At 40.6% G+C, this 27129-nt stretch overlaps 1 protein-coding gene across 5 annotated transcripts in view; it reads right to left on the bottom strand.

The window, feature by feature from the left end:
- Window positions 1-27129, bottom strand: part of CLASP1 (cytoplasmic linker associated protein 1) — a 279111-nt gene that overhangs the window by 241187 nt on the left and 10795 nt on the right. For all 5 annotated transcript variants that reach the window (XM_088828824.1, XM_055398059.2, XM_055398061.2 and 2 more), the window contains exon 2: window positions 860-1338. In XM_088828824.1, coding sequence (XP_088684950.1) covers window positions 860-1054 — 195 coding nt within the window. In that variant the 5' untranslated portion in view covers window positions 1055-1338. The remainder of the gene's footprint in view (window positions 1-859; window positions 1339-27129) is intronic.

The raw sequence follows: 27129 nt of genomic DNA, 5'->3' as shown, positions 1-27129 counted from the left end.
GACTGGTACAATGAAAAAAAAAAATCACAAAAGGTCCTGTGTCTGGAAGCCCCTTTGTCTGTAAGGTCTATAGCACCTATTAGCAATCATGCAAACAGCCCGCTCTGTCTTCCATCTCAACCTAGATCCAAAGGGGCCAGTTTCTTAACACACTAAAGGCTGGGGAGGGGGACGAGGAGGAGAAATGACACCTCTTTAGCACTTCAAGTCCAGTCCAGTTTTCCTTCACGAAAACTCAGTCTTTGAATGGCAACAAGATCCACCTTCACAACTAATTTGCGTCACAGGACCCCGCCTGCCCCCTTCCCACCCAACAAGGGCACCTGAGGAGCCCTTACCTTTGGAACCTGAAGGATACCTCCAGGCCGTTACAAAAAGGTCTCAGGAGAGTCCTTGGAAAACCATACTACTGCTGGCCAGGTACCTGGGCCAACTTCAAAATAGGAAGCTGAAGGTAAGAAGCCCTCATCCTACTGCCAATCCCCACCCCCAACCCCAAGAAAATCAATTAGGCCACTTGTTATTCACAAAGAGCCACTCACTGCAAGACATGATAGTGACTTTAACTTCAAGGCTGCAAATACTTGCACCTTTTCCACATAAAAGCCTCTCTTTATCTGGTCACACAGCCTTCTCTCAGTGCACTGAAGAATAAGGGTGTTTTGATCTCCAACAAAAATCAAAGAAAACTACTTGCTCTACAATGAAATGTCCAAAAGCCACGACGTGACTGAGTGTCTTACTGGAAACCAAGGGATCAATCATGTTGATGGCTCTCAAAGGACTCTTCAAAGGACCCATTTTGATCCCCCGAGATAGCCCAGCCACCTAAAAGAGCATCCTCTTGCACACAGCTTACCTTATAATTGCTAGAGTTCACCCAAGAGGTAGCGAGTCCATCCACAAGTTTGTCTAACATGGTCTGGTCATGCTCAAGGTCAGCAGACTTCTGTTTGTCTGAGAAATAGTCTATCAGTTCTTGGCCAACCTGCAGTCGTTTCCCCACATCCTTCTGCAGCACCTGTGCCAGGCAGGCCTCCATGCGAGGCTCCATGACGGAATTCCAATCCAGAGCCACCGAAGCTAGAGGGCGGTGGGGGTGACGCCCTCCCCGTGAGCAGCCCCCGGAGGCGGCCTCTTTGTTTGCTGAAGGTTACTAAGAGCCTGTGTGTCAAAGATGCAATCCGGGGAATGGCAGCAATGCACCATGTGTGGCTGAAGAGCAGCTGGGAGGATATTAAAAGTCCAATTTAAATAACTAGTAGAGGAGAAAGGAGTGAGTGGCAGAGTGACGCTCTCCTCCTGGGTCTGAAATACTTCATAATTCAGCAGTCCATTCTGAAAAGCAAGAGAAGAGAAGGACACATCAGCACAGATAACAAAACGCTCAGATGTTGGGAAACATTTAATCAAAGACAAAGCATTCGCGCTACAGCATCGTTTATAAGCACAAGTGGAGCGAGAAGCATGAACACTTGGCAACCATGTCAGAATAACATAATTATTATTTTTATCAGGAAGAACGTCGAAGCCCAAAGCAAAGAACCAATGAGCTTCACAGTTGGTGGGTTGAGGTTTTCCACAATTTTCCAGCCTGTAAATACACCAGTCAGGAGAGCAAGCTTTTGCTTCAGCTGGATGATTTATGTGTAGCTTAAATTCTGCTCCCCACCAAAAACCAATCACCACTCTGTCTGAGTCCCTGTATGTACTATAGCCTGTCTCTCAGTTTCCTACGATCCAAGTGCTGGAAATGAGGCAGGCTCCATAGAAACACCATTGACCAAACTGGCTGGCCCAGTAACAACAATCAAAGTCAAAGGCAACACCTACACCTGCTCAGCAGCTTTACAAAGGGCGAGCAGGTAGTGGTCCCTGACTCCTCCTCCAGAGAAGTGACCAACAGGGAGAAGGGGAGAGGCTCACATTCTGACCACATTCTGTTGACACAGTGTTCTCCACGGGCAGAAGCACCAACTGGGCCTGGTGTTTTGCTACAGAATCAGGAGACCTCAAAACCACTCTTGGCATAGCACAAAACACGTGATGTGAGGAGGTACCAAAATCATTTTTACTAGACAAACGGAATGGGCCGACTATTTAATCTACAGCTCCTGGAAGAATTGTACATGTTTATTTTTTCAACGTCTTTTCTCAGTTCCTAACCAAGAAAATGCACAGAAAACCTATCTTCAAGATGCAGCAACCCTGACACTGTACTAAATAGAAATGTTCTTCACGCCAACAGTCAATGTGAACTCTCAGGGGTTCAGCAGGTAAATCTGACCTTATAAATCAAGTAAGATTTAAATTCAGGGCAGGGTAACTCTTCCAGTCTGAGCACAGGGTTTCTCTCCCTTCCTGTCACCCACCCCACCTCCACGCCATCCCTGCTCTCAGCAAAAAAGCACAGTGCTCTTTCTAAGTCCTAGAATGAGAGACGAGTCAAGTCATCCAATGAGGAAAACACTCCTGCAAAGTCCCTAGCCCCCGATTACCCATCTTCTGCTTTCCTTCCAATTAAGAAGCCTTAATGTCTCACGTGGCAGTCCTTCCTTACGTGGAGGAGATATCCTTTTCCAGTCATGTCCATGCTGTGGAACTTGTCCTTCCCTCACAGGAAAGGTCTTCAGATACAGCAAAGCAGCCATTACCCTTCACTCCAATTTTCAGTCCAAACAAAATATCCCCACTTCCTTAATCAGCTCCCCTGTCAGACTAACGAAGGTTTCAGCAATACATGAAAACTGGAGAAACCAACAGGACCCTTTCTTTCTGGGCCCAATATTCGCCAAGAAGCTAGTTAAGGTCAAGTGTGCGATAGATTAAAAATGGTTGCAGAGGCTTTGCTGCTCCTCCTCCACCGAGATGGAATCTCATCCTCCCCAGAGACTCTGGGATGAGTCCTGAGACTTGCTCTGGTCAGTGGGATATCAGAGATGGCAGAAATGAGCTCAGATTTGACCGTGGAGCGTGCGTGACTGCCATGCTGTAAGGAAGTTGGGTCTAGCCTCCTGAACATGAGAAGCCATTAGAGGAGAACCAACTCGCTCCAAACAGCAGCCAGCAGCAACCACCAGACACGGCAGTGAGTCCATGGGGGACCACTCAGCCTTACCAGTCACCATCTGACTGCAGATACACAAATACATCTGAGGAGACAAAAACCACCTGGTCAAACCACAGAAATGATGAGAAACTGTCCACTCATACTTTAAGCCATCCAATTCTGGCGCTCTGCTACACACCAGCAGATAACTGATCACTCCTTCTTCCTCTAAACATCTCTCACTCTCAGTGAAAAGAATTTCATATCCCTTACTCCTTCAAAGGGACCAAAATCAACAAACACTCACCAGTAATGACGGTGACGATATCAGTTTTGAGCATCAACATGAGGGGTCAGGCTCTATGCCAAGATGATTTATACAGTTTACCTCTGATTCTCCAACCACTTCTATAAAGTAGGCATTAACACATTCCTATTTTACAGGTGGGGAAACTGAGGCAAAGGTAAGTGATTTTCCAAGGTTGCATGGCCGTAAGTTTCCCTTTCCCACCTTCAAATCCATGTTATTACCAAGTCTGGCCTAGTTCTGTCCCAACTCAGGGAAAGAAGGTCAGACTTCATAGTGAGCTGGGAAGCAACAGACCAGACAGCAAAGTCTCCAGTCCCAGGAGAGGAAGGAACCCATGCATTTAAGGCTCTTTCCCTTTATTTTTTAAAATATATATTATATAAAAACTTCCCCTTCAGCAGGAATTCCATATGATTTCTAACAAGTAAGTATATGCTTCTTGACTAATTATGCAGTAAAGGTTTAGCACACTCAGAAGCAGCTCACAAAATCCTGTGCATGAAATCCACAGAATGATACTGGAAGCCCCAAAACATTAAGCAAACTGGGTCCTCTTTGTTCTTTTTCTTTAATTAAAAAAAAAAAGTAATGGGTGATCCTCTCTTGCACGAAAGTGCAAGACCTCTCCCGTACTCCTGTCCCCCAGCCACATTTCCCTACCTAAAAGCAAAAGGTGTTGCTAACTTCCCATGCCTTCCTTCACAGGTATTTTTAGCTACCCAACAAATAAATACATGTATTCTCCCTCTGCACCCCCAGGAAGAGTTTCCTAAGTATTTACAGTTACATCATAAGAAGCAGCGCAATTCTGCTACAGGCCAACAGGAAGAACTTAAAAAATACCAGCTTCAACAAGAATGAAACACACAACAGGACAGCCTGATGTAAGGGACACATGTTAGACAGCCTCCAGCCTTGATTCTGCACTTCCAGGGTGGCAATGGGGAGATTAGTGGCTGCACATTCATTAAATAAGATTCAGGATCAGAAGAGCTTGCACAGCCCATATTTTAAAAATATATATATAGCTCTCTCTTGATCCTCTTTCTTATAGCTACTACTCTGTGGCACTTAGGTCACCACCATAAAGTGAAGACAATGGAGGGTGGGGCAGAAAACAAAAATCAGCTGTGAGCTCTGAACTTACAAGTCTACTACAGGCTTCTCCATAAGAGAAGTTAAAAAGGTAGGGCCATTTTCACTAGTGACTTAGAACAGTAACAAGTTAACATTTCTTATAAGTTCTTCTGCTAATCTTACCTGGGATCACTCAGGTAGCTGCTGCTGTCTGCCAGCCTGACTGAGGTTGAAGAGTCTACAGTGGCATCACCCACATGTCTAAAGCAATGATGTGTGGCTGGACCTCTTGCCACACGTGATCTCTAACAACCCAGTAATATAGTCTGTAGTTCAGTACATATGGTTGGAGCATTCCAAGATGGCAAATGGAAGACTGCCAGGCCTCACAAGGCCCAGGAGGCAGAACCTGCAAATCACTTGTGCCACAGTCTACTGTCAAAGCAAGTCACAAGGCCAGCCCAAAATAAAAGTGTGAGGAAATGGATTCTACCAGTTAACAGGAGCCTCAAAATAGTGCAGCAATGTGTTTCAATCTTACATGTGCACAGTCAGTAGACATTTGTACAGTGAATACTTGAGTGAGGTAAGTACATTTATCTTCTTTGTTTACCCATCATCTGATTACTTTTATTTACTCAACAATTTATGATACATCACATCTTACCACAGTAGAAACATCTATTTCTGCTTTACTGACTAGGTCAAAGCCTTCGACCATGTGGATCACAACAAACTGTGGAAAATTCTGAAAGAAATGGGAATATCAGACCACCTGACCTGCCTCTTGAGAAACCTGTATGCAAGTCAGGAAGCAACAGTTAGAACTGGACATGGAACAACAGACTGGTTCCAAATAGGAAAAGGAGTACGTCAAGTTTGTATATTGTCACCCTGCTTATTTAACTTATATGCAGAGTACATCATGAGGAACTCTGGGCTGGAAGAAGCACAAGCTGGAATCAAGATTGCCAGGAGAAATATCAATAACCTCAGACATGCAGATGACACCACCCTTATGGCAGAAAGTGAAGAGGAACTAAAGAGCCTCTTGATGAAAGTGAAAGAGGAGAGTGAAAAAGTTGGCTTAAAACTCAACACTCAGAAAACGATCATGGCATCTGGTCCCATCACTTCATGGCAAATAGATGGGGAAGCAATGGAAACAGTGACAGATTCTATTTTGGGGGGCTCCAAAATCACTGCAGATGGTGATTGCAGCCATGAAATTAAAAGATGCTTGCTCCATGGAAGAAAAGCTATGACCAACCTAGACAGCATATTAAAAAGCATAGACAGTATTTTGCCAACAAAGGTCCACCTAGTCAGAGCTTTGGTTTTTCCAGTAGTCATGTATGGATGAGAGAGTTGGACTATAAAGAAAGCTGAGCACCTAAGAATTGATGCTTTTGAACTGTGGTGTTAGAGAAGACTCTTGAGAGTCCCTTGGACTGCAAGGAGATCCAACCAGTCCATCCCAAGGGAAATCAGTCCTGAATATTCACTGGAAGGACTGATGCTGAAGATGAAACTCCAATACTTTGGCCACCTGATGCGAAGAGCTGACTCACTGGAAAAGATCCTGATGCTGGGAAAGATTGAAGGTGGGAGGAGAAGGGGACGACAGAGGATGAGATGGTTGGAAGGCATCACCAACTCAACGGACGTGAGTTTGAGTAAACTCTGGGAGTTGGTGATGGACAGGGAGGCCGTGCATGCTGCAGTCCATGGGGTCACAAAGAGTTGGACACGACTGAGTGACTGAACTAAACTGAACCACAGAAGATACAAAAGAAATAACTATAATCTATGACTTGACTTGAAAATGCTTCCAACTTACTTGGAGAGAACAAGATATACACACTCACAAAAAGCTTGTCAGTGTAAGAGTTCAACACACACAGGATACACAGACAGAATGCCATACTGCCACACAAGGGCAATAAGTACTATAATCACTTAGGGAAGGGATAGATCAAGAAAGCCTGGAAGACCATGTCAAAACCATTTAGACGAGGCTCAACTGGAGCTCTGTCTTGAAACGTGGACAGAATGTCACACATCAGTTAAGGCACTTGACCAGGGAAAAAACATAAGCAAGTGAGGGAGGTGGGAACCTGTGAATGGCTGAGGGGAGAAGTGCAGTGACAGAGACAGCAAGAAACCTGTAAGGAATGGGCAGGCATTACTTCCCACTTTGAAGACAAAGAAATGAAGTTTAAGGGACTTCACTGGTGGTCCAGTGGCTAAGCATCTGCACTCCCAATGCAGGAGGGCCTGGGTTCAATCCCTGGCCAGGGAACAGGATCCCACATGCCACAGCTAAGCCCAAGCACTGCAACGACTGAGCCTACATTCTCTAGAGCCCATGTACTGCAACAAAGACCCAGTGCAGCCAAAACAAACAACTTTTTAAAAAAAAAGAAAAGAGAAATGTAGCTTAGAGGGAATTCCCTGGTGGTCCAGTGGCTAGGACTCTGAGCTTTCACTGCCAGGGCCCAAGTTCAATCCCTGGTCAGGGAACTAAGGTCCTGTAAACCACCGTGGTGCATGCAGCCAAAAACCACCACCACAAAAATACACCCAAAAAAACTTTGCCCAAGATCTGCCTGGCCCTAAAGTTAGTACTGCCTCACTGAAAGTCCACAGCACAGGTACTTAAGAACGTAAAATATAAAAATGTGAGATAGTTATAGCGCATGGAGCATGAGAAGTAGAGGATTAAGAAACAAGAAATCAAATTACAAAGCACTCGGGAAGCTGTAATAAAATAATATTCCAAATCACAGCATCAAGAACTACAATGTAATATTTCCAGCACCAATGAATCAATAAACACATCAGAAGTCTCCCTGGCAGAATCAGAGAAAGCAGACAGCATACCTGACAAGCCAACTCCAAAAGCCAGAAATGAGCAGAATTTATTCACACTGATCAAAAGCAGTTGTTTCCATCAATAAGACAACTTTTTGCACTATAACAATCTACAACTACAACATGGTGAGGACTTATACAGACGTCCCAGGCTGGCCTCTCTCCCCCTGGGCTGATCCACACCCCAGCCAGCAGCCACAAGGCCACTCAGTGAGCTGACATTCACCCTGGACCTGCCAGGTGACACATGTACTAGGCTAACTCCAGGAAAGCACAGAGTCAAGGCCCGTAAGGAGGTCATTGCCTCGAAGGACAAAAAGGCAGAAATACAGATTATCGTGGAACGGTAAGGATAGCTCTAAACCAGAGGCTTGAAGAAGGTGCTGTGGTGGCAGAGAAGGAGAAGACGCTGCCTGAGGGAATCCAACTGGGCATTTCAGGACGGGACCTGCCCCGCACACCAGGCAGATGGGCAGCCACTCCCCGGGCCCGGCTTCCACGCCTGGGCCCACACAGATGCTCCTCACCCAGAGCACACGGAGCCTCCAGCCTCCCTCCTACCTCAGCTCCTCTCATTTCTGTAGTGCCTGCACTCCCCTAGGGCTGACGACATCCCTCCTTTCAGCTTTCTGCTCTCTATGGAAGCACATCTTCCTGTCTCTCGGTCCCTCACCACGTGATCCTCCTTCCCCACCACAACTGCCCATCTCTCCAGCTCTTCTGTTCAAGGGCACTGTCTCAACCTCGTTAATCAGATAAACTTCTCAATCTCACTCCCCTTTGAGTCTGGATTAAATTCCACGTGGGCGTTAATAGCATGGCACTACCCTCCACTGTCTCTCTCCCTGGAGTAGTTGCCTAGCAATCCCAAACCTTGGGTGAATCGATCCTCTAAACCAGCTGCCTTCTCAGGCCTTCAGGGGTGACCATGTGGAAGAGAACACACACATATCCAACCAGTCTGGTTTTAAATTGATCATCTCAAAATTCAGCAAGGCCCTGACCACCAGCAACATTCCCACTCACATTCTCTGGGAAGCCTGTTTGCCTTTCTCTCTGCAAGCACCCATCTACCCTACCCTACTGGGCAGCTCTCTCCCGACAGCCTCACCTCCTGCTCCATTGGTAAAGTAGGCAGGACCAGACAACTGAGATCTTCACCAGCAAATCAGAACAGCCACCGGCATCTCCTCTGATAACGGGACAACGCTCTTGTTTTGCCTCTTCAACCTTTTCAGTTGCCTGCTCTCCAGCATCTGCAAGCTCTCCTCGAACGGCTCCCTCCCAGCAGCTAAGACTCTCTCTAAATCACCCGTCTTTAACAGGCCCTCTTGAGCTCACAGGCCTTCCATCAGTGACACCAGAAAGAGTGAAGCCCCTTTAAGCAGATGTCTACACCAGCGAGCTGCACGGAGGCACTTCCTGTTCACCCCTTGGCCCTCTCCTCGGGTTTCCCCTTATCAGGATCACCAGTGACTGCCCTGCTGGCAGATCCCAGTAATACTTTCCTCCACTTCACTAATTCCATCTCTCAGAGGCATCCCAAAGCTGACCACTCCTTCCTTCTGAAAAATTTCCCATTTCCATGAAATCAAATGAGCACTGCCTTGCTGTGTGACTTCTCTGGCTGAACACCTACTTAAGTTTCTGTAATCATCTTTGTCCCTCTCCCAGAACTCTGGTGAGTAACTCAGTCCAAAGCCTCTCCCCTTTTCACTTGGCTCACCCCAAAATAATGTGCATCCATTTCCATAAAAACTTTTAAAGCCTATAGAACTGATGACTCCCAAATTTGAACGCCTGGGTCAAATATCTCTGAACACCAGGCACAGGCACCGGCCTCTTTGCAGTTCCAAACTCTCTACCACTTCAGAGCCTTCACTCTCTGTTTCTGTGGCTGCACCGGGTCTTGGTTGCGGCATGCGGAATGGGATCTTTATTTGTATCATGCCAAATCTCAGTTGCAGCACTGGAACTCTTAGCATGTGGGATCTTTTCCCCTGGAACAGGGATCGAACCTGGTATCCCTGCATTGGGAAGCACTGGACCACCAGGGAAGTTCCAGGGCCCTCACTCTAGCTGTTCCTTCTGCCTGAAACACAGTCCTACACTACCCTGTCACCTCAGCTTCAATGTCACCTCTTCAGTAAGCCCTTTAAAGACCACTCTAGGAGGTCCCTTACCACTGCATCCTGTCCTCTTCCTTCAAAGCACTCACAAGTTGAAATTTATCACATGTCTATTTACCTATTTGCTGGCTGATTTTCCCACAGGACTGTCAGGCCTTATGAATGAGGGGATCTTGTTTATTTTGTTAACCTAATACCTACAACTATGCCTGATATAAACACAGCACTTAAGAAGTAGTTGTTGAATGAATAAAGTCTGCTTGAGTTGAAAATCAAAAGAAAACACTCATTGGCAACCATTAACTGAATTCAGTTTCTTCTTGGGGAATGGGAGGTGGGGGGCTTGGGAGAATGCAAAAGACATTTCCAATAAAAGGAACGTGTAAATATATGCAGACAAAGCTCACACACACAAAAATGACAGACTGTGGCCTATTCAAAGGAAAAGAAGCAATTTGGAAAGGTCAAAGCACTGGTTCCCAACCTGTAAACACTATTGATCCTGCCCCTAAGGTGTCTTGAGATTTTAATTTAGTCCAGACACAAACCATGACTTATCCACAAGCTAAGTATTCCTAGCCATAATTTCAAACTTACGTACATGCAGTTATGAATCTTTAAATGCAAAGATAACGTAAAAGTATTTCTAAATTCTTACTTTGAGCCTGATGATTTTTCTCAACTAACAGATACCAGAAATCCCACTTCTACAGAGACCCTGTAATGCTGGACACTGAAAAGAGTTCTTATTCTCAGAAAGTCTGGCGCTGAGCAGACAAGGACAACAGTGCTGTGGCCTTCAGGGAGGTCTGCACATGTCATCTTGGAAACGCAGAATCAGGAGACTCTGGGTGGGCATACATTTATTGGAAAGATCATTAAAATCTGGAATTACTCAAGTTATCACAAGAATATTCTGTGAGAGGAAAAAAAAAATCTTGAACTCCCTTCTCCCTCCCTCCCTCTCTCACTCACCCCAGAGTGAACAATAATTAACTACAGTGAAGCCATGACAAAAGAACAACTCTAATATATGACGTAAATGCCCAAAAGTGAATAAAAGAATGAAGTTCATGGTATTAAAAGGGAAGGTGATATGAAGAGAAATAAATCATTAATGCTGGCTAATTTCTGGTACTAAGATCAGAGATTTTTCTTTGTACTTTTCTGTATTTTCTAAATTTTTTCTATGAGGAATATAGAAAATATATGCTACTTTTATAATTACAAAGAGAGAAGTATTATTCAAAAATGAGGCATTACCATTTGATACTGAAGGCAAATCTCCCTTTCAGTATTGCTGTGTCTGACTCTTTGTGACTCTATGGACTATAGCCCGCCAGGCTCCTCTGTCTATGGGATCTTCCTGGCAAGGATACTGGAGTGGGTTGCCATTTCCTTCTCCAGTTCAGTATTACAGAATATAATATATAACCGCCAATGAAGTATAAAACAATAAGTCTTAAATTCCCAAGAAGATGGAACTGGTGGATTAGTTACTTCCACAAATTATGTGGTTAATAACTACATAATGGAAGAAACAAAAAGTACAGAAATTAAAAAAAAAAAAAAAGCAGCTCCACATTACTATATGTGCTGTGCTTAGTTGCTTAGCTGTGTCCGACTCTTTGCAACCCTACAGACTATATATAGCCCACCAGGCTCCTCTGTCCATGGGGATTCTCCAGGCAAGAGTACTGAAGTGGGTTGCCATGCCCTCCTCACATTACTGTATATATGCTATTAAAAAATAGAAGAAAATAAACACTGCACAAGAATGATTACTACCTGCCTTCACTAGTATTTTAAGAAGAAAATTTTTCAAATAGTTTAAATATTTTTTCTGGGAACTACAGAAGGAGAACATAGGTTTACTTTTTGTTTCTCCTCTGGTTGATAATGAGAAGAATTGCTTCTAGTCTACCCCTCAAAACTTCCTCAAAGGTGAAACAGATGGACATACACTGAGAATTGCTGAAGCATGTTGAAAGGTACATAAGAATATGTGACACCCTTCTCTCCACTTTTGAACATGTTTAAAATTATCTGAAATTTTTAAAAATCCAAAATACTTTAATTTCTTCAAAAGAATTGTAAAGCTGAAGTCCATGTAGAAAAAAAATACCTGCACAAAAGTAGTAACTAAAGAAGTTTAGGATATGAAACTGCATTATATATATAGTTATACACATAGCATATACAATGCACAGTATGACATTTATACACATACAGTATGATACAGCCCACATGTGAAACAATTACAGGAAAAAAAATAGAGTACATAAAAGATTAACATGCAACCTCTGACTAACAGGTTTATGTGAGCTTATCTCCTACTTTTTAGTTACTTCCTCTACTTTTCATATTTTCTATAAAGAAAAAGACAAACATTTTAAGAGTGTTAAAGAGAAAAGCAGTTATTTCATAACATCCCCATTATTCATTCCACAACTATGAGACCAAGAGTAATTAACTGATGAGAAAGATACCTCTGCACTGACTGCTGACATCTCCCGCAAGAGAGATGTCAGCAACAGCATACCAAACTGTTACACTATAGAGACAGGTTCCCTGGGTAGGAGAGAACAGTAATAGAGATTACAGATTCCCAAGGAAGGGTCTCACACGAAACCAAGAGACCTCAGCAGAGAACCACTTGTTAGAGAGACAAGACAAGCCTTATTACAGTGACGAATACGTAGGCTCCTCCAGAGAGAGGGAATTTGCATTTCCACTCAATCAAGCAGCATTTACTTTTTCTTTCTGTCCACAACCATGTGGGCTCTTAGATCCCTGACCATGGATCAAACCTGCGCCCCATGCATTATAAGCACTTAGTCTTAACCACTGGACTATCAAGAAGTCCCACAACATTCACTTCTACTGTATTTTTCAAAGAACTTCTGGCCAGCTTTGTTTCCCATGTGTTTACTATACCAATAAAAAACAGATCACTAAACCTGAATGACTCCTTACAATGACTTTTATTAAAAATGACTCCTTTACATGATTTTTGAACTATAAATCACGAATCATTAAATTCTTCCCTTTAAAGTGTATGTAATTCAGCAGTTGTAAATAAATTCACAAAGTTGTGCAACCATCACCATTACTTAATTCTAGAACATTATCATTCCAAAATGAAACTTCTATCATTCTTTAGCAGTCATTCTCCAACCCGCTCTCCCAAACCCATGAAAACTGAAAATCCACTTTCTGACCGAATGGATCTGCCTACTCTGGACACGTCATACAAACAGAGTCATAAAATATGTGTCTTCCATGTCTGGCTTCTTTCACTTAGCATACTGTCTTGCAGGTTTACCCATCTCATTGCATGCATCAATATTTCATTCCTTTTTGTGGCTGAATAATATTCTGTCGAGCAGCTGTACCACAATTTGCTCATGTAGTTGTCTGCTGATGAATATTAGGATTGCTTTTACTTTTTGGCTATTTATGAATAATGCTATGAACACTCCTGAACAAGTATTACGAGGACCTTTCCAATTTTGATACACAAATAGCAGCGTTAACTAGGCTACAGGATATGATAACCATGTTTAGAGCTTTGAAGAACTGCCACCATTTTACACTGCCACAGCAGTAATATGAGGGTTCCAATTTCTCCACGTTTTTAGTAACACTTACTGTCCATCTTTTTTATCAAAGCCACCCTAGAGGGTATGCAGTGGTACCTCGGTCTGGTTTGGATGGGCATTTCCCTAACAACAAAGAATTTTGGGCTTCTTTCAAGGGCTTGCTGGACATTTCAGCATCTTCTTTGGAGAACTGTCTAATCAAATTCTTTGCTTGTTTAACTGGGTTGTCTTTATTCTTGATTGTAAAAATTTTTTATATACTCAGGATAAAAGCTTATCAGAAAAATGATTTGCAAATATTTTCTCTCATTCTATGGGATGTGCTTTCACTTTCTTGATGGTATCATTTGAAACAAAGCTCTAAATTTTTGTAAAGTCCAATCTACCTATTTTTTTCTTCTTTTGTTGTTTGTGCTTTAGATGTCATACTTAAGAAATCACCTATTCTACTACTATAAAAAGAAAAAAAACAGAACCTACTGTCTAATCTAATATATATATAGTTTCAAGTGTTACATTCTGATCTATGATTGAGTTCATTTATACATATGAGTGAACAAATGGTCCAAATTCATTCTTCTGCATGTGGATATCAACTTGTCCCAGCACCATTTGCTGAAAAAACTATTCTTTATTGAATTGTCTTTGCACTCCTGTTGAAAATCAATTGACTATAAATGTTAAGTATTTATTTCTGGACTTACATTCTATTCCATTGATCTGTATGTCAACCCTACCCTTTATGTCAGCAGCAGACTGGTCTGCTTACTGTAGCTTTGTAATAGGCTAAGTCCTCCAACTTTGTTCTTCCTTTTCAAAATTGTTTTGACTATTCAGGGTCCCTTGTATTACCATATGAATAGGAAGATCAGCTTGCCAACTTCTCCAAACAGGCAGCTGGGATTTTAATAGGGAGTGTGTCAAGTCAATTTGGGGAATGGTGTCATATTAGGTCATTTGATCCAGGAATATAGGATGTCTTTCCATTTATTTAGATCTTTAATTTCTTTCAATGATGTTTTCTCTCTTTCAGAATATATGTTTTATACTTTTTTGTTAAGTTTACTCTTTTTCATTCTTTTTGATGCTTTTGTGAATTGAACTGTCTTCTTAGTTTCATTTTTGGATTATTCATTGAAAGTGTAGAGAAATACAACTGATTTTTATATACTGATTTTGTATCCTACAACCTAACTGAATTCATTTATTAGTTTCAATTGCCTTATAAGTGGATTCCTTACAAGATCATGTAATCTGCAAATAGATTTTTTTACTTTTTTTGCAACCTGGATGCCTTTTATTTCCTTGTCTAACTGCCCCAGTTAGAAGCTTCCGTACAATGTTGAATAGATATGGCATAAAATGACATCCTTTTCTTGTTCCTGATCTTGGAAAAAATTCAATTTTTATCACAAAGTATGGCATCAACTGAGGGTTTTCATGGGTATTCATCAGTGGCTTTTATCACACCAAGAAGCTCCCTTCTATTTCTAGTTTGCTAAGTGTTTTTATCAAGTAAAGGGGTAAGATTTTGTCAAATGCTTTTCCTGTACCTATTGTGATGATGTTCAAAATCCTTCAAGCGAGGCTTCAACAGTATGTTCCTGGAGAACTTCCAGATGCACAAGTTCGATTCAGAAAAAGCAGAGGAAACAGAGAGCAAAATGTCAACATCCACTGGATCACAGAAAAAGCAAGGAAATTCCAGAAAAACATCTACTTCTGCTTCATTGACTACACTAAAGCCTTTGACTGTGGATCACAACAAACTATGGAAAATTCTTAAAGAGATAGGAATACCAGACCACCTTACCTGCCTCCTGAGAAACCTGTATACAGGTCAAGAAGCAACAGTTAGAATCAGACATGCAACAATGGACTGGTTCAAAATTGGGAAACGAGTACATCAAGGCCGTATATTGTCACCCTGTTAATTTAACTTATATACAAAGTACATCATGCGAAATGCCAAGCTGGATGAATCACAAGCTGAAATCAAGATTGCCAGGAGAAATATCAACAGCCTCAGATATGCAGATGATACCACTCTAATGGTAGAAAGCAAAGAGGAACTAAAGAGCCTCTTGATGAAAGTGAAAGAGGAGAGTGAAAAAGCTGGCTTAAAATTCAGCATTCAAAAAAGTAAGATCATGGCATCTGGTTCCATCACTTCATGGCAAATAGATGGGGAAACAATGGAAATAGTGACAGACTTTATTTTCTTGGGCTTCAAAATCACTGCGGACAGTGACTACAGCCATGAAATTGACACTTGCTCCTTGGGAAAAAAAGCAACTAGACAGTGTATTAAAAAGCAGAGACATTACTTGGCTGACAAAGGTCCATACCGTCAAAGCTATGGTTTTTCTAGTAGTCATATACAGATGTGAGAGTTGGACCAGCATCAAAGAATTGATGCTTTGGCACTCTGGAGCTGGAAAAGACTCTTGAGAGTCCCTTGGACGGAAAGGAGAATAAACCAGTCAATCCGAAAGGAAATCAACCCTGAATATTCACTGGAAGGACTGATGCTGAAACAAGCTCCAGTACTTTGGCCACATAATGCGAAGAGCCGACTCACTGGAAAAGACCTTGATTCTGGCAAAGACTGCAGGCAGGAAGAGAAGGGGACGACAGAGGATGAGAGGGTTGGATGGCATCACCAACTCAATGGACATGAGTTTGAGCAAACTCCAAGAGATGGTGAAGGACAGGAAATCCTGGTGTGCTGCAGTCTACTCGGTTGCAAGGAGTCGGACATAATTTAGCGACTGAGCAACAATTGTGATGATAATGTGACTTTTGTCCTTTACTATTATCGTTACACTGATTTCCATATGTTAAACCAACCCTGCATTCCTGGGATAAATTCTAGTTGGCCATATAGTGTATAATCCTTCTGATATGATGCTGGATTCAGTTTGCCTGACTTTTGTTGAGAATTTTTTTTTTTTTGCATCTATAGTCATAAAGGATACTGGTCTGTAATTTTCTTTTCCCATCATGTCTTTGTATGATTTTATTAACAGAATAATAATATCCTCAAAGGATAAACTAGAGATATTCTATTTACTTCTTTATTTTGAAAGAGTTTGCAGAGAATTTGCATTTAGTAGATTTGACAGAATCACCAAATATGAAGTCATCTGAGCTAGAGCTCTTTGTGAGATGTTTCTGGATTTTTAATTAAATATCTTTATTGCTATTGGACTATTCAGATTTTTTTTTGAGTCAATATCCAGGAATGCATACATTTTATTTGTGTTGTCTAGTTTGTTGGCATGTAATTGTCCCTAGTATTCTCTCACATTCCTTTTTATTTCTATAAGGTTGGTAGTGATGTCCTCTCTTTCATTCCTGATTTTACTAATTTGAGTCTTTGTTTCTCTTGGCCAGACTAGCTTAAGGTTTCTCAATTTTGTAGATCTCTTCAATTCTTGGTCTGATGATTTTGCTTTTTTCTCTATTTCACTTATTTCTAATTTAGTATTCATTTTTTTATTCCTCTGCTTGCTTTTAGATAAGTTTGTTCTCTTACTAGTTTCTTAAGATGGAAGTTTAGATTACTTACTGAAGATATTTCTTCTTTTTTTAATATAGCTGTTTACAGCTATACATTTCTTTGGGGATGCTTTCACTGCATCCCCAAAGTTACGGTATGACGCTTAATTTTGTGCACAGAGCATAGTAAGTGTTAAATCAACATTCATTCCTGAACAAGGAATTATGGCAGAGTTTTTTTAATTGTGGTAAACCACACATAAAATTTACCATTTTAGCTACTTTCAAGTGTACAGCACAGCAGCAGTACCTTCACATTATTGTGCAACCAGTACTACCATTTTACATTGTACTCTGTTCTCAGTCATTTGAGACTAATTCCTAATGTTCCTTGTGATTTCCTCTTTTATCCATTGGTGATTTAGGAATATGCTGTTTAATTTCCACTTATTTGTGAATTTCCCAATTTCCCTCTGTTAGTGATACCTACTTTCATTCCACTGTAGTTCAGAGAACATACTTTAAATGACATCCATCCTTTTAAAGTTACTGAATCTTGTTTTATGGCACAACATATAATCTATCCAGGAGACTGTTTCACATGCACTTGAGAACAATGTGTACTCATTTTTACTGAATGTATAGGTGTCTGTCCCTTAATGATTCAAAAGAGTCTACATGAACTAGACCACCTTTAAAAAAACAACTGCCAGTTATCTAAATCTTAAATTTTTCAGGGAATTCCCTGGTGGTCAAGTGGTTAAGACTCGCACTTTCAACTCTGTGGCTTGGGTTCAATCCCTGGTTGGGGAACTAAGATTCTGCACACTGCATGGTGCAGCCAAAAAATAGATAAAATAAATCTTAAAATTTTCATATTATCCCCCATTTTTATACTGACTAGCTACTCCATATATATATTTGTGCATATATATATGTGGACTTCCCTAGTGGCTCAGATGGTAAAGCATCTGCTTACAATGTGGGAGACCTAGGTTCGATCCCTGGGTTGGGAAGATCCCCTGGAGAAGGAAATGGAAACCCACTCTAGTACCCCTGTTTGGAAAATCCCATGGACAGAGGAGCTTGGTAGGCTACAATCCACAGGGTCGGAAAGAGTCAGACACAACTGAGTGACTTCACTTCATATATGTATAGATGACATCTTCTCTTTAAAGACAGAAATCTCAGTTTCAAGCACCATATTAAGAGTTGGTTTCTAAGAGTGAAACATACCAAAAAGGTTAGCAGAAAAGAGCATATATACTCACACAAGAGATTTCCTAACAGGTTCTGAAACATTAAATCCCCAGGCTTAGGTGAATAAGACGAGAGGAGAGCATTTGATACGTCATTTGATAGCATGACAGCTGACATGGTCATCCCAAATTTCCCAAGGGAGCTGGGTTACACCCACAGGAGAAAAAGAAAACCCTATTAAGTACTGGTTATTCAATGTAAAAACAGAAGGTTTAAGAGGGCTTGGGCTATACAAAGCACGGGGAGTTTTTTTCTGCTACTGAATAAAGAAGTCAAGCTATAGAGAAGTAACACAGCAATAGTTTAAAATTGGGGTTTCATTTCAGCAATTCAAAATAAGCACAGGTACTTCACATTTGAATAGCACTTTCTAATCCACTAAGTGATTATACAAATACTACCTTCTTTACTCCCCTACAAAACTTCTTTAAGACTGTTACTATTGTGCCTACTTACAGATTCAGAAGCAAGGAAACTTCCAGGGTCACACAGTATGAAACAATCAATATTTGAACCTGAGTTTTAACTCCAAATTCAGGACTATTTCCACCAGGTCACAACTACTGCTTTCTCATCAAGAATACACACAACTCTCTATGTACTTTAGACCTGTGTACACATAACTTGGGCTTTCCATGTGGCTTAGTGGATAAAGAATCCACCTACAATTCAGGAGATGCAGGTTCGATCCCTGGGTCAGGAAGATCCCCTGGAGGACGGCACAGCAATCTACTCCACTATTCTTGTCTGGAGAATTCCACAAACAGGAGATTAGCGGGCTACAGTCCATGGGGACGCATAGAGTCAGACACAACTGAAGTGACTTAGCACGTACGCACACATAACTTAGGGAAAAGATCTACAGAGGAAGCATACATACACCACACTTAATGATCCCAAAGTAACAGCAGAATAGTCTGAACAGAGAGCAGCAGCTCGTCCTGGCACAGCGACACATACTACACAGGGGCTCCAGAAACAAAAAACAAAGAGGAAGAACCACATGCACTCCCAGAAGTAAACCTACTTGTCAGCAATCCTTAGCTCAGAGAGCTCAGTACTTCCCACAGATGCCTATGGCAAGCTAAAGGTATGGTTAAAAGTGGGAAAGAAAAAGAAGAAAAAGGGTAACTCGTAACCACCAAGGGAAACTAGCTGAAGGGTGAACAGAAACACTCTGTTACTATTTTTGACATTTCCTGTGAATACAAAATTATTTCAAAATGAAAAGAGGAAAAAAGGAAAAAATGCACATAACGTGGACAGGCTGAAGTTCACTGAACACCTAATGTGCCAGCCAATCTACCAGATGCTGCTCTCAATGAGCTCCAGGTCCACTAGGGAGGGAAAGACAAGTGAACAATCTATTTCAACACAGTATACCACAGTGCTTTCCTGGAAGATTAGCAACTTTTCTGATGACTCCTCAGAAGACAAAGAAAAAAGAAAGACTACAACAGTGAAACAAACGTAAGGGTGCCCCAGGGAAAGCTCTTAGAGGTGCACTGCCATGAAAACACATGTTCTATTACTCTCACCCCCAAATCATTTTCTTTGCTTCTTATTCCTTGCTCCAGAAAGATTCAGACTGAAGACACAGACTCTGATGAACTGAGAAGACCTACAGTCACAGAGCTTTCAATGATAAGGAATTCTGTGCATGCCGAAGATAAAAAATTGAAATAAGGCTTTACAGGTTTATTTAATCATTGAATCTTATTAGGGTTAGCTTTATATCTTTTCAGTGCAGTGTAAGTGATCTGGCAGAGAAAAATAATTGGCAACATCAGCTAAGCAACGACAAGGACACTGAAAACACAACTTCACATATGGCTTCCAACCTATCAACCATTCAACCAGATTTCAAGCATACAGACTTTAAATCTGTACTTTACTAAGCTTACACATAACAGGTAGGGAAATTTTGCTGTATTTCTCAGATGAACTATAACAGAACACTGCTATTACTACAATAACATTTTTATATTCATATTTTCTGAATTTAGAGGGAAAATTTCCAAAAGAAAAGGACAAAAAGAGATCTGTGCCTTGCCTATGTTAGTATGTACTGAACTGTACATACAGATGCTCACTTTTCAAATTGAGTTGTGAGTGCCTCAATATTTTTCCAACATTGACTTATTCCTACTCATCACTAACATGGTTTTCTTTAAAATACAAAATATAAACCTAACTCTAGTCCCACACTTAAATCACTAAAGGGCTTCCCTGGTGGTTCAATGGTAAAGAATCTGCCTGACAGTGCAGGAGACATGGGTTCAATCCCTGATCTGGGAAGATCCCACATGCCTCAGAACAACTAAGCCAGAGCACAACTATTGCACCTGTGCTCTAGAGCCCAGGAACTGCAACTACTGAAGCCCATGCCCCTGAGAGCTGATGCTCTGCAACAAAAGAAGCCACCACAGCAAGAAGCCAGTGCATCGCAACTAGAGAGCATCCCCTGCTCTCTGCACCTGGAGAGTAGCCCCACTCTCCACAACTACAGAAAAGTCTGCACAGCAATGAAGACCCAGCACAGTCAAAAAAAAAAAGAGTAAATAATTTTTAAACATCACTTAATAATGTAATTTAATGCAATCAAATACATATTTTAACACACTGTTGATGAGAATAAAATTCATAACTATCTAGGACAATTTGGAAACATCTATCAATAAGCTTTCAATATTCATCTTAATCCAAAAGGTTCAAAGCTAAGAATTCATCTAAGGAAATAATTTGTTAAGTACATTAAAATCTACAAAGTGGTTTACTGCTGTTCGTGAAAAAACCTTTTTGATGAAAATAAATTTTTCAGAGAAGGAAATTCTGAAAGACATTACAGTACATACAAACAACAGCATACCATGAAGACACTGAAAACACACACTTCTTGGCCTGGAAAAATATCTACAATCAATTCAGTGGGGGAAAAAAGCAAACTAGAAAACTACACATTTATGATTTGTTTGTTTGTTTGTTACATAAAAAGTAGTCACTTACATTCTTGATGCACAGAAAATGTATGGAAAGAAACACACCAAAGCATTCACACTCTATTTTTCTACAATGAAAATGTACTATTTATGTAATTTTTTAAAAAATATGTTAAACCCAGAAAACACCTACAGTCAACTGACCTTCAACAAAGGAGGTGTAATACACAATGGAGAAAAGACAGTCTTTTCAGCAAGTGGTTGTTGGGAAAGCTGGACAGCTGCATGCAAATCAATGAAGTTAGAACACATGCTCAAACCATACAAAAAATAAACTCAAAATGGCTTAAACGCTTAAATACAAGACATGACATCATAAAACTTCTAGAAGAGAACATGGCAGAACTCTCTGACCTAAGTCATAGCAAGGTTTCCTTAGGTCAGTCTCCCAAGAAAGAAACAAAAATATTTGGGACTCTGTGGGAGAGGGTGAAGGTGGAATGATTGGAGAGAATGGAATTGTAGCATGTATATTATTATAAGTGACCAGTCCAGGTTCGACGCATAAATTTTCCTCTGTTCATTTCTTTGCATTTGTGCTTTTTTAATAAAATTCTTTTTTAGTAAAAAAAAAAAAAAAAAGATATATATAACATAAGGAGTAGACCAGAGCACTGGGGTTTGACAAATGTGCCCTAGAGATTGCTGTGGTCACAATGAGTAAAATTAGAGAAAGGCAAGCTGGCAGGCTCTGAACCACCTTCCACCCCAATTCAACAAGAGAAGCTCTGCTTTATGAGTTTTGCGTATTGGGTTTTATACTGAATAGTCTCTGTTTGCTTGTTCAAATCTATTCTCTGCCCTTCTCCATCTTGCTTTTCCCTCCAAGAAGCTGACAGCCATGAACTGCATCACCTGGTTTTCCTCACCGTCTAGCTGGGTTCAGCCAGTGGGAGGAGCAGCAGAAGACTGGAGGGCAGAAAAGAGAGAATAAGGGGTGTTTATTCCCCTGACTCCTTTTGTTCTAGGTTGTTGTTTGGCAGTGGCTACATTCCTCTGTCAAAGTTCACAACTCCTATCTGGCGGTACCTTCCTATAGCTACAGTTCTTGCCAGATTCTGGTAACCATGCTTTCCACTCCTTTGTCCCTTAAAGACTAGGGGTGGCCATGCCACCCCACTGTGGCTAATTTTGTGTTTGTTTGTTTTTTAATCATCCTTTGCTGGATTCTTTTTATCCTACCCAGACATCTGTGAATAGTCCTTTCATTAAACACTTTTCACTCACCCTTTTTGAGTTTTCCATTTGTGTTTGCATTTTCCATGCTAGTACTATGATTTAGTTGTCTATTGTAAAATCTTATTTAGTAGAGGATTGTACTTCTAAATAAAATCTGGAAAACCACAACAATGGATCATACAGAAGCCTTTTAAGAACAAGTATCACATTCTTTGTGAGTGTAAATTACCCAAGATGGTGGAGCAGTGTCTTCAAAAAAACCATTGATTAGATGATCTTTGCCATACATTTTAAAGTTTCTGTTGAAGAATACATTTAATTCAGTACTAAGTGTAGTTACTAAATAGAGGCTAAAATGACTCTGAAATCAGACAGACTTGAATCCTGACACTGGCACTTACCATCTGTGTGATTTTGAGTAAGTTATTTAATCTCCCTAAGCCTCACTTTTCTCATCTGTAAAATGGAAGTAATAACTGTCTCGATCTCACAGAACTGTTGTGAGAATAAGTGAGATACTATATATACAGTACTCAGTAGTGAGCTTGATACCCAATAAACTTTAACTCTTGCTATTACTTATGTGTAATAATAAAATGAAAAGAATATATCAAAGCAGTGTAAGTCAACAGCTTGAAGAAATAATAGAAAAAAAAAAAAAAGAAACAAAAATAAACAAATAGGATCTAATCAAACTTACAAGTCTTTGCATAGCAAAGGAAATCATAAACAAAATGAAAAGACAATGCTCAGAATGAGAGGAAAAATTTGCAAATACTATTACCAAAAAGGGATTAATATCCAAAATATACAAACAGCTCTTATAACTCAATAACAAAAAAACAAACAACCTAAACAAAAAATAGGCAGAAGGCTTAAATAGACATTTCTCCAAAGAAGACATACAAATGGCGAATAGACACACGAAAAGCTGCTCAGTACTGCTAACTGTTAGAGAAATGCTAATCAAAACTACAATGAGGTATCACCTCACACTGGTCAGGATAACCAACAAAGTCTGTAAAGAATAAATGCTGGAGAAGGTTTGGAGAAGAGGGAACCCTCCTACACTGTTGGTGGGAATGTAAATTGGTACAGTCACTATGGAGAACTGTATGGAGTTTCCTTAAAAAAACTAAAACTAGAGTTACCATACGATTCAGGAATCCCACTCCTTGTCATATACCTGGAGAAAATTCTAATTTGAAAAGATATGTTCACCCCAATGTTCACAGCAGCACTATTCACAATAACCAAGGCATAGAAACAAACTGAATGTCCACAGACAGATGAATGAAGATGCAGTACATGATGCCATGGAATACTACTCAGTCAGTAAAGAATCAAATAATGCCATTTGAAGCAACATGGATGGACCTAGACATTTTCATACTAACTGAAGTCTGACAGAGAAAGACATATATCAGGACATCACTTGTGTGTGGAATCTAAAATATGATACAAATGAACTTATTTACAAAATAGCCTCAGAGACAGAAAACAAACTTATGTTTATCAAAAGGGAAAAGGGGTCGGGGAAGGGTAAATTAGGAGTCTGGGATTAGCAGAGATACACTGCTAAGTCACTTCAGTCGTGTCCGACTCTGTGTGACCCCATAGACGGCAGTCCACCAGGCTCCCCCGTCCCTGGGATTCTCCAGGCAAGAACACTGGAGTGGGTTGCCATTTCCTTCTCCAATATATAAAATACACGGCCAACAAGGTCCTTCTGTAGAATACAAGGAACTATAATCAACATGCTGTAATAAATCATAACGAAGAGTATGAGAAGATATATGGGTAATGGTAGCACTCTGCTGTACACCAGAAACTAATACAACACTATAAATCAACATACATCAATTTAAAAATGTTTAAAGAAATGAAAATGCTAAAGTAACAGTGGTCCTGGGGAATTTCCTGGTGGTCCAATGGTTAAGAATTCATCTTGCAATGTAGGGGATGTGGGTTCAACCCCTGGTCAGGGAACTAAAAACCCCATGTGCCACGGAGCAACTGAGCCTGCACACCACAATTACTGAGCCCGTGAGCTCTGGAGCCTGTAATCTGCAACAAGAGAAGCTTGTATGCCATAACCAGAGAGGAGCTTGAACACCACAGCAAGACCCAGCACACACACACACAAAAAATAATTAAATAAATAAATAACAGTGGTCATAACAAAACATCACTGCCTGCCTGCACATGCACAGGTTATCTGGAAGACCATTTAAAAAGCTAGAAACTGCAGCTGCCTCTGGGAATGGGATGTGGAAGAATGATAAAAAGGGTGGAGGAAGGCTTACATTTCACTCTTTATCCCGGTGCATCTTTTAAACTTTTTTACCATGTACATACAGTATCTAGTCAAAGGAAATACATATTTTAAAACATTAAGAAGTATGTTAATATTCTTTCCAGTATAAGCATAACTGTGTCCCATAAATACCAGAAAGTTATTTGTAAAGTCATAAGGAACTGGAGTCCTGAAACCATAGGTGTCATCAGTTATTACAAAGAACTGAAAAACATTGTAAAAGCTAGTCATTCAGCAAGTTGTCCATGTCCATCCCTACACTCATCTCTACAAGATAGCACTGATAACACCTACAGGGAAGCAAGGGCTTCCCAGGTGGCGCTAGTGGTAAAGAACCTGCCTGCCAATGCAGGAGACCTAAGAGACACAGGTTTGATCCCTGGAGGAGGGCACAACAACCCACTTCAGTATTCTTGCCTGGAGAATCCCATGGACAAAGAGCCAGGAGGGCTACAGTCCATAGGGTCGCAAAGAGTGGGAAATGACTGAAGTGACTTAGCGTGCATGCAAAGAGAAGCAAGTGTATTTCCTAAGCTCTTTCAGTCTTGGAGTTCTTGCAAAATCAAAAACTGGCAACAAAAACAAACCAAAAAAAAAAAAACTGGCAAAAAAAAAAACCCATAAGTAATAAGAAAAAAGTGCTCAATTCATTTTTTTTTGATCAGTGAACTATAGCCATGTTTTAATTCAAAAAGAACAAGACAGAGTCATACATGTCTACAAAACTACTCTTAGGTCATATGCTTCTATATAATTACAGTTTAAAGTGTATTAACTACAGGATTCTCTTACTGCCATCTAGGTTTTATTAAAATCTCTAAGACGGATAATCGACAGTATCTCTCACAATATTAATGATACAATTTTCAACCCAAAATGTCAACTTATAAGAATTTATTCATATACATGCAAAATAATTATAGGATTATTCTTCACAGCATAGTTTTATAAATGCAAGACTAGAAAAAACTAAATGTTTCTTAACAGAGGCCTGAGTAAATTATGGTATGCTATACAACGGCATACTATTCAACCATACTCTTCATTTTCAAAAAAAATAATGAAGAAGCCTTTAACGTATTGACATAGACTAATTTCCAAGATACATTAATGTAAAAAAAAAAAAAAGCAAAATTCAATAGTCAACATCTCCACAAAAAAGGAGAGTGGCGAGAAGGCATATATATGCACTATTTCATACACATAATGAATAACACTGGGGTCTCCAGGGGAGGGTGGATGGCAGCCAGGAGAAGAGGAAACCTGAATTTTAAATTATGTGCTTGTATTACCTGTTCAAAAAAATAAATATTTTATAGTTTAAAAAATTTAATGGATTTAACTAGAAAGGCTCTCTTCTTTCTACGTAATTTAAACAAATGAATGGAACTTTCATATACAAGATTTGAACTTGCTCATAAGGCCCACAAGAATACCTCTGAGGTATGCTTAAAAAAAAATTTTTACAACCAATAATTCATGTAATAAACTTGCGACTACAGTAAAAATTATATAATTTTAATAATGCCATAACTATCCAGAAGCCATCTCAATAGCAACCAACTTTCCAAAAGCACAATGTCTAATCCCCACCCCCAAAATTCCAAAACTGAAAGATCAGTTGGTGATTCAAGTAAAGACCTGGAAATAGAAGAGTCTGGATTTTATGAAGACTCAGGGTTCTCTGAAAGTGGTTAGTTTCAGGTTTCTCTCAGCAAGGCTGCTTCCCTGGCCACTTCACATTAGACCATGGGATTTACGTGGCTCCCTGTCCATTGTCACAAGCTCAGTCTCCAGCTAACACAGCTCTCTCATAAATGGAAGGCAACAGACAGGCCCCAGAGCACCCAACCGGGGAGAATGGACCTGTTTAGGGCCTCAGATTCTTCAGATGTAAACGGGAAGGGACACATCCTTCCCCCACTCCCAGATGAGCAGCCCTTCCTTCTTCAGTCCCCCATATGGATTCAACACACCAACAGGGGACTCTAACCATCTCTTCAATTGTCCCCCTTCCTTGGAGTGAAGCTCTCTGGGAACAGGGCGGTCAGCCCCACTTTCTGTCCTCAGGCACAAACTGTGAAGTTTACTGAGGATTCTGATCAGGGTACACAATCCGTTCTCCACTAATTACCCAGATACACCCTAGAGTAACTCTCTTATTTTAACAGCAGTAGTTCTCGTTAGGGGCTCTCTGTGTTTTAGGCCCATTCTCATGAACATCTATGTACATACTTTCTGCATCCCCCTGTGTCACCCATGCCACCCCAAAACAGATCTAGCAAGCAAATGATCACAAGATGTGTCTCATCTTCCAGGGCTTACTCACTCTTCCATAATTCCACAAAATAATCACTATACAATTCAGCTAAACACTGTTATACTGTCTAAACAAATGCTTCTTTGGCAATTTCAGAAATCGACTCCAAATTCTGAAATGAATGAGAGGATAAAAAGATTTTTCCATCATGTTCACTTTATAAATGCAGTCACAGGCCACTGGCATTCACCACCAATAGGTGAGTTCAATCAGCAACAGGCTAAAATACCACCCTCGTCAGGCAACATCAACTCCACAGGGAACAGCGGGGCATGAGCACATTTCTTTTTATAAGGGGCCACCCTCCTCTGAATGGGATTCAATGTCTGGACAGGGATCTGTTAAATAATAAAAATACTTCATAAATTAGACTTTTTAGACAAAGATATAGCTTTAGATTAAGATACACACCAGGCCCAAAGTCTCCATAAATAAGGCCAGAGATAGCAAAAGAAAACAGTCAGCATCTCTCCTTCCCGCTCTCCCTGGCATAAGCCATTATTCCTACTAAG

Source organism: Moschus berezovskii, chromosome 2 (assembly GCF_049115385.1).
Source record: "Moschus berezovskii isolate FMDL1 chromosome 2, NW_MosBer_1.0, whole genome shotgun sequence".
NCBI classification, from domain to species: domain Eukaryota; kingdom Metazoa; phylum Chordata; class Mammalia; order Artiodactyla; family Moschidae; genus Moschus; species Moschus berezovskii.
Note: the sequence above shows the minus strand (reverse complement) of the source record. Positions and strands in the feature narration are given on the sequence as shown.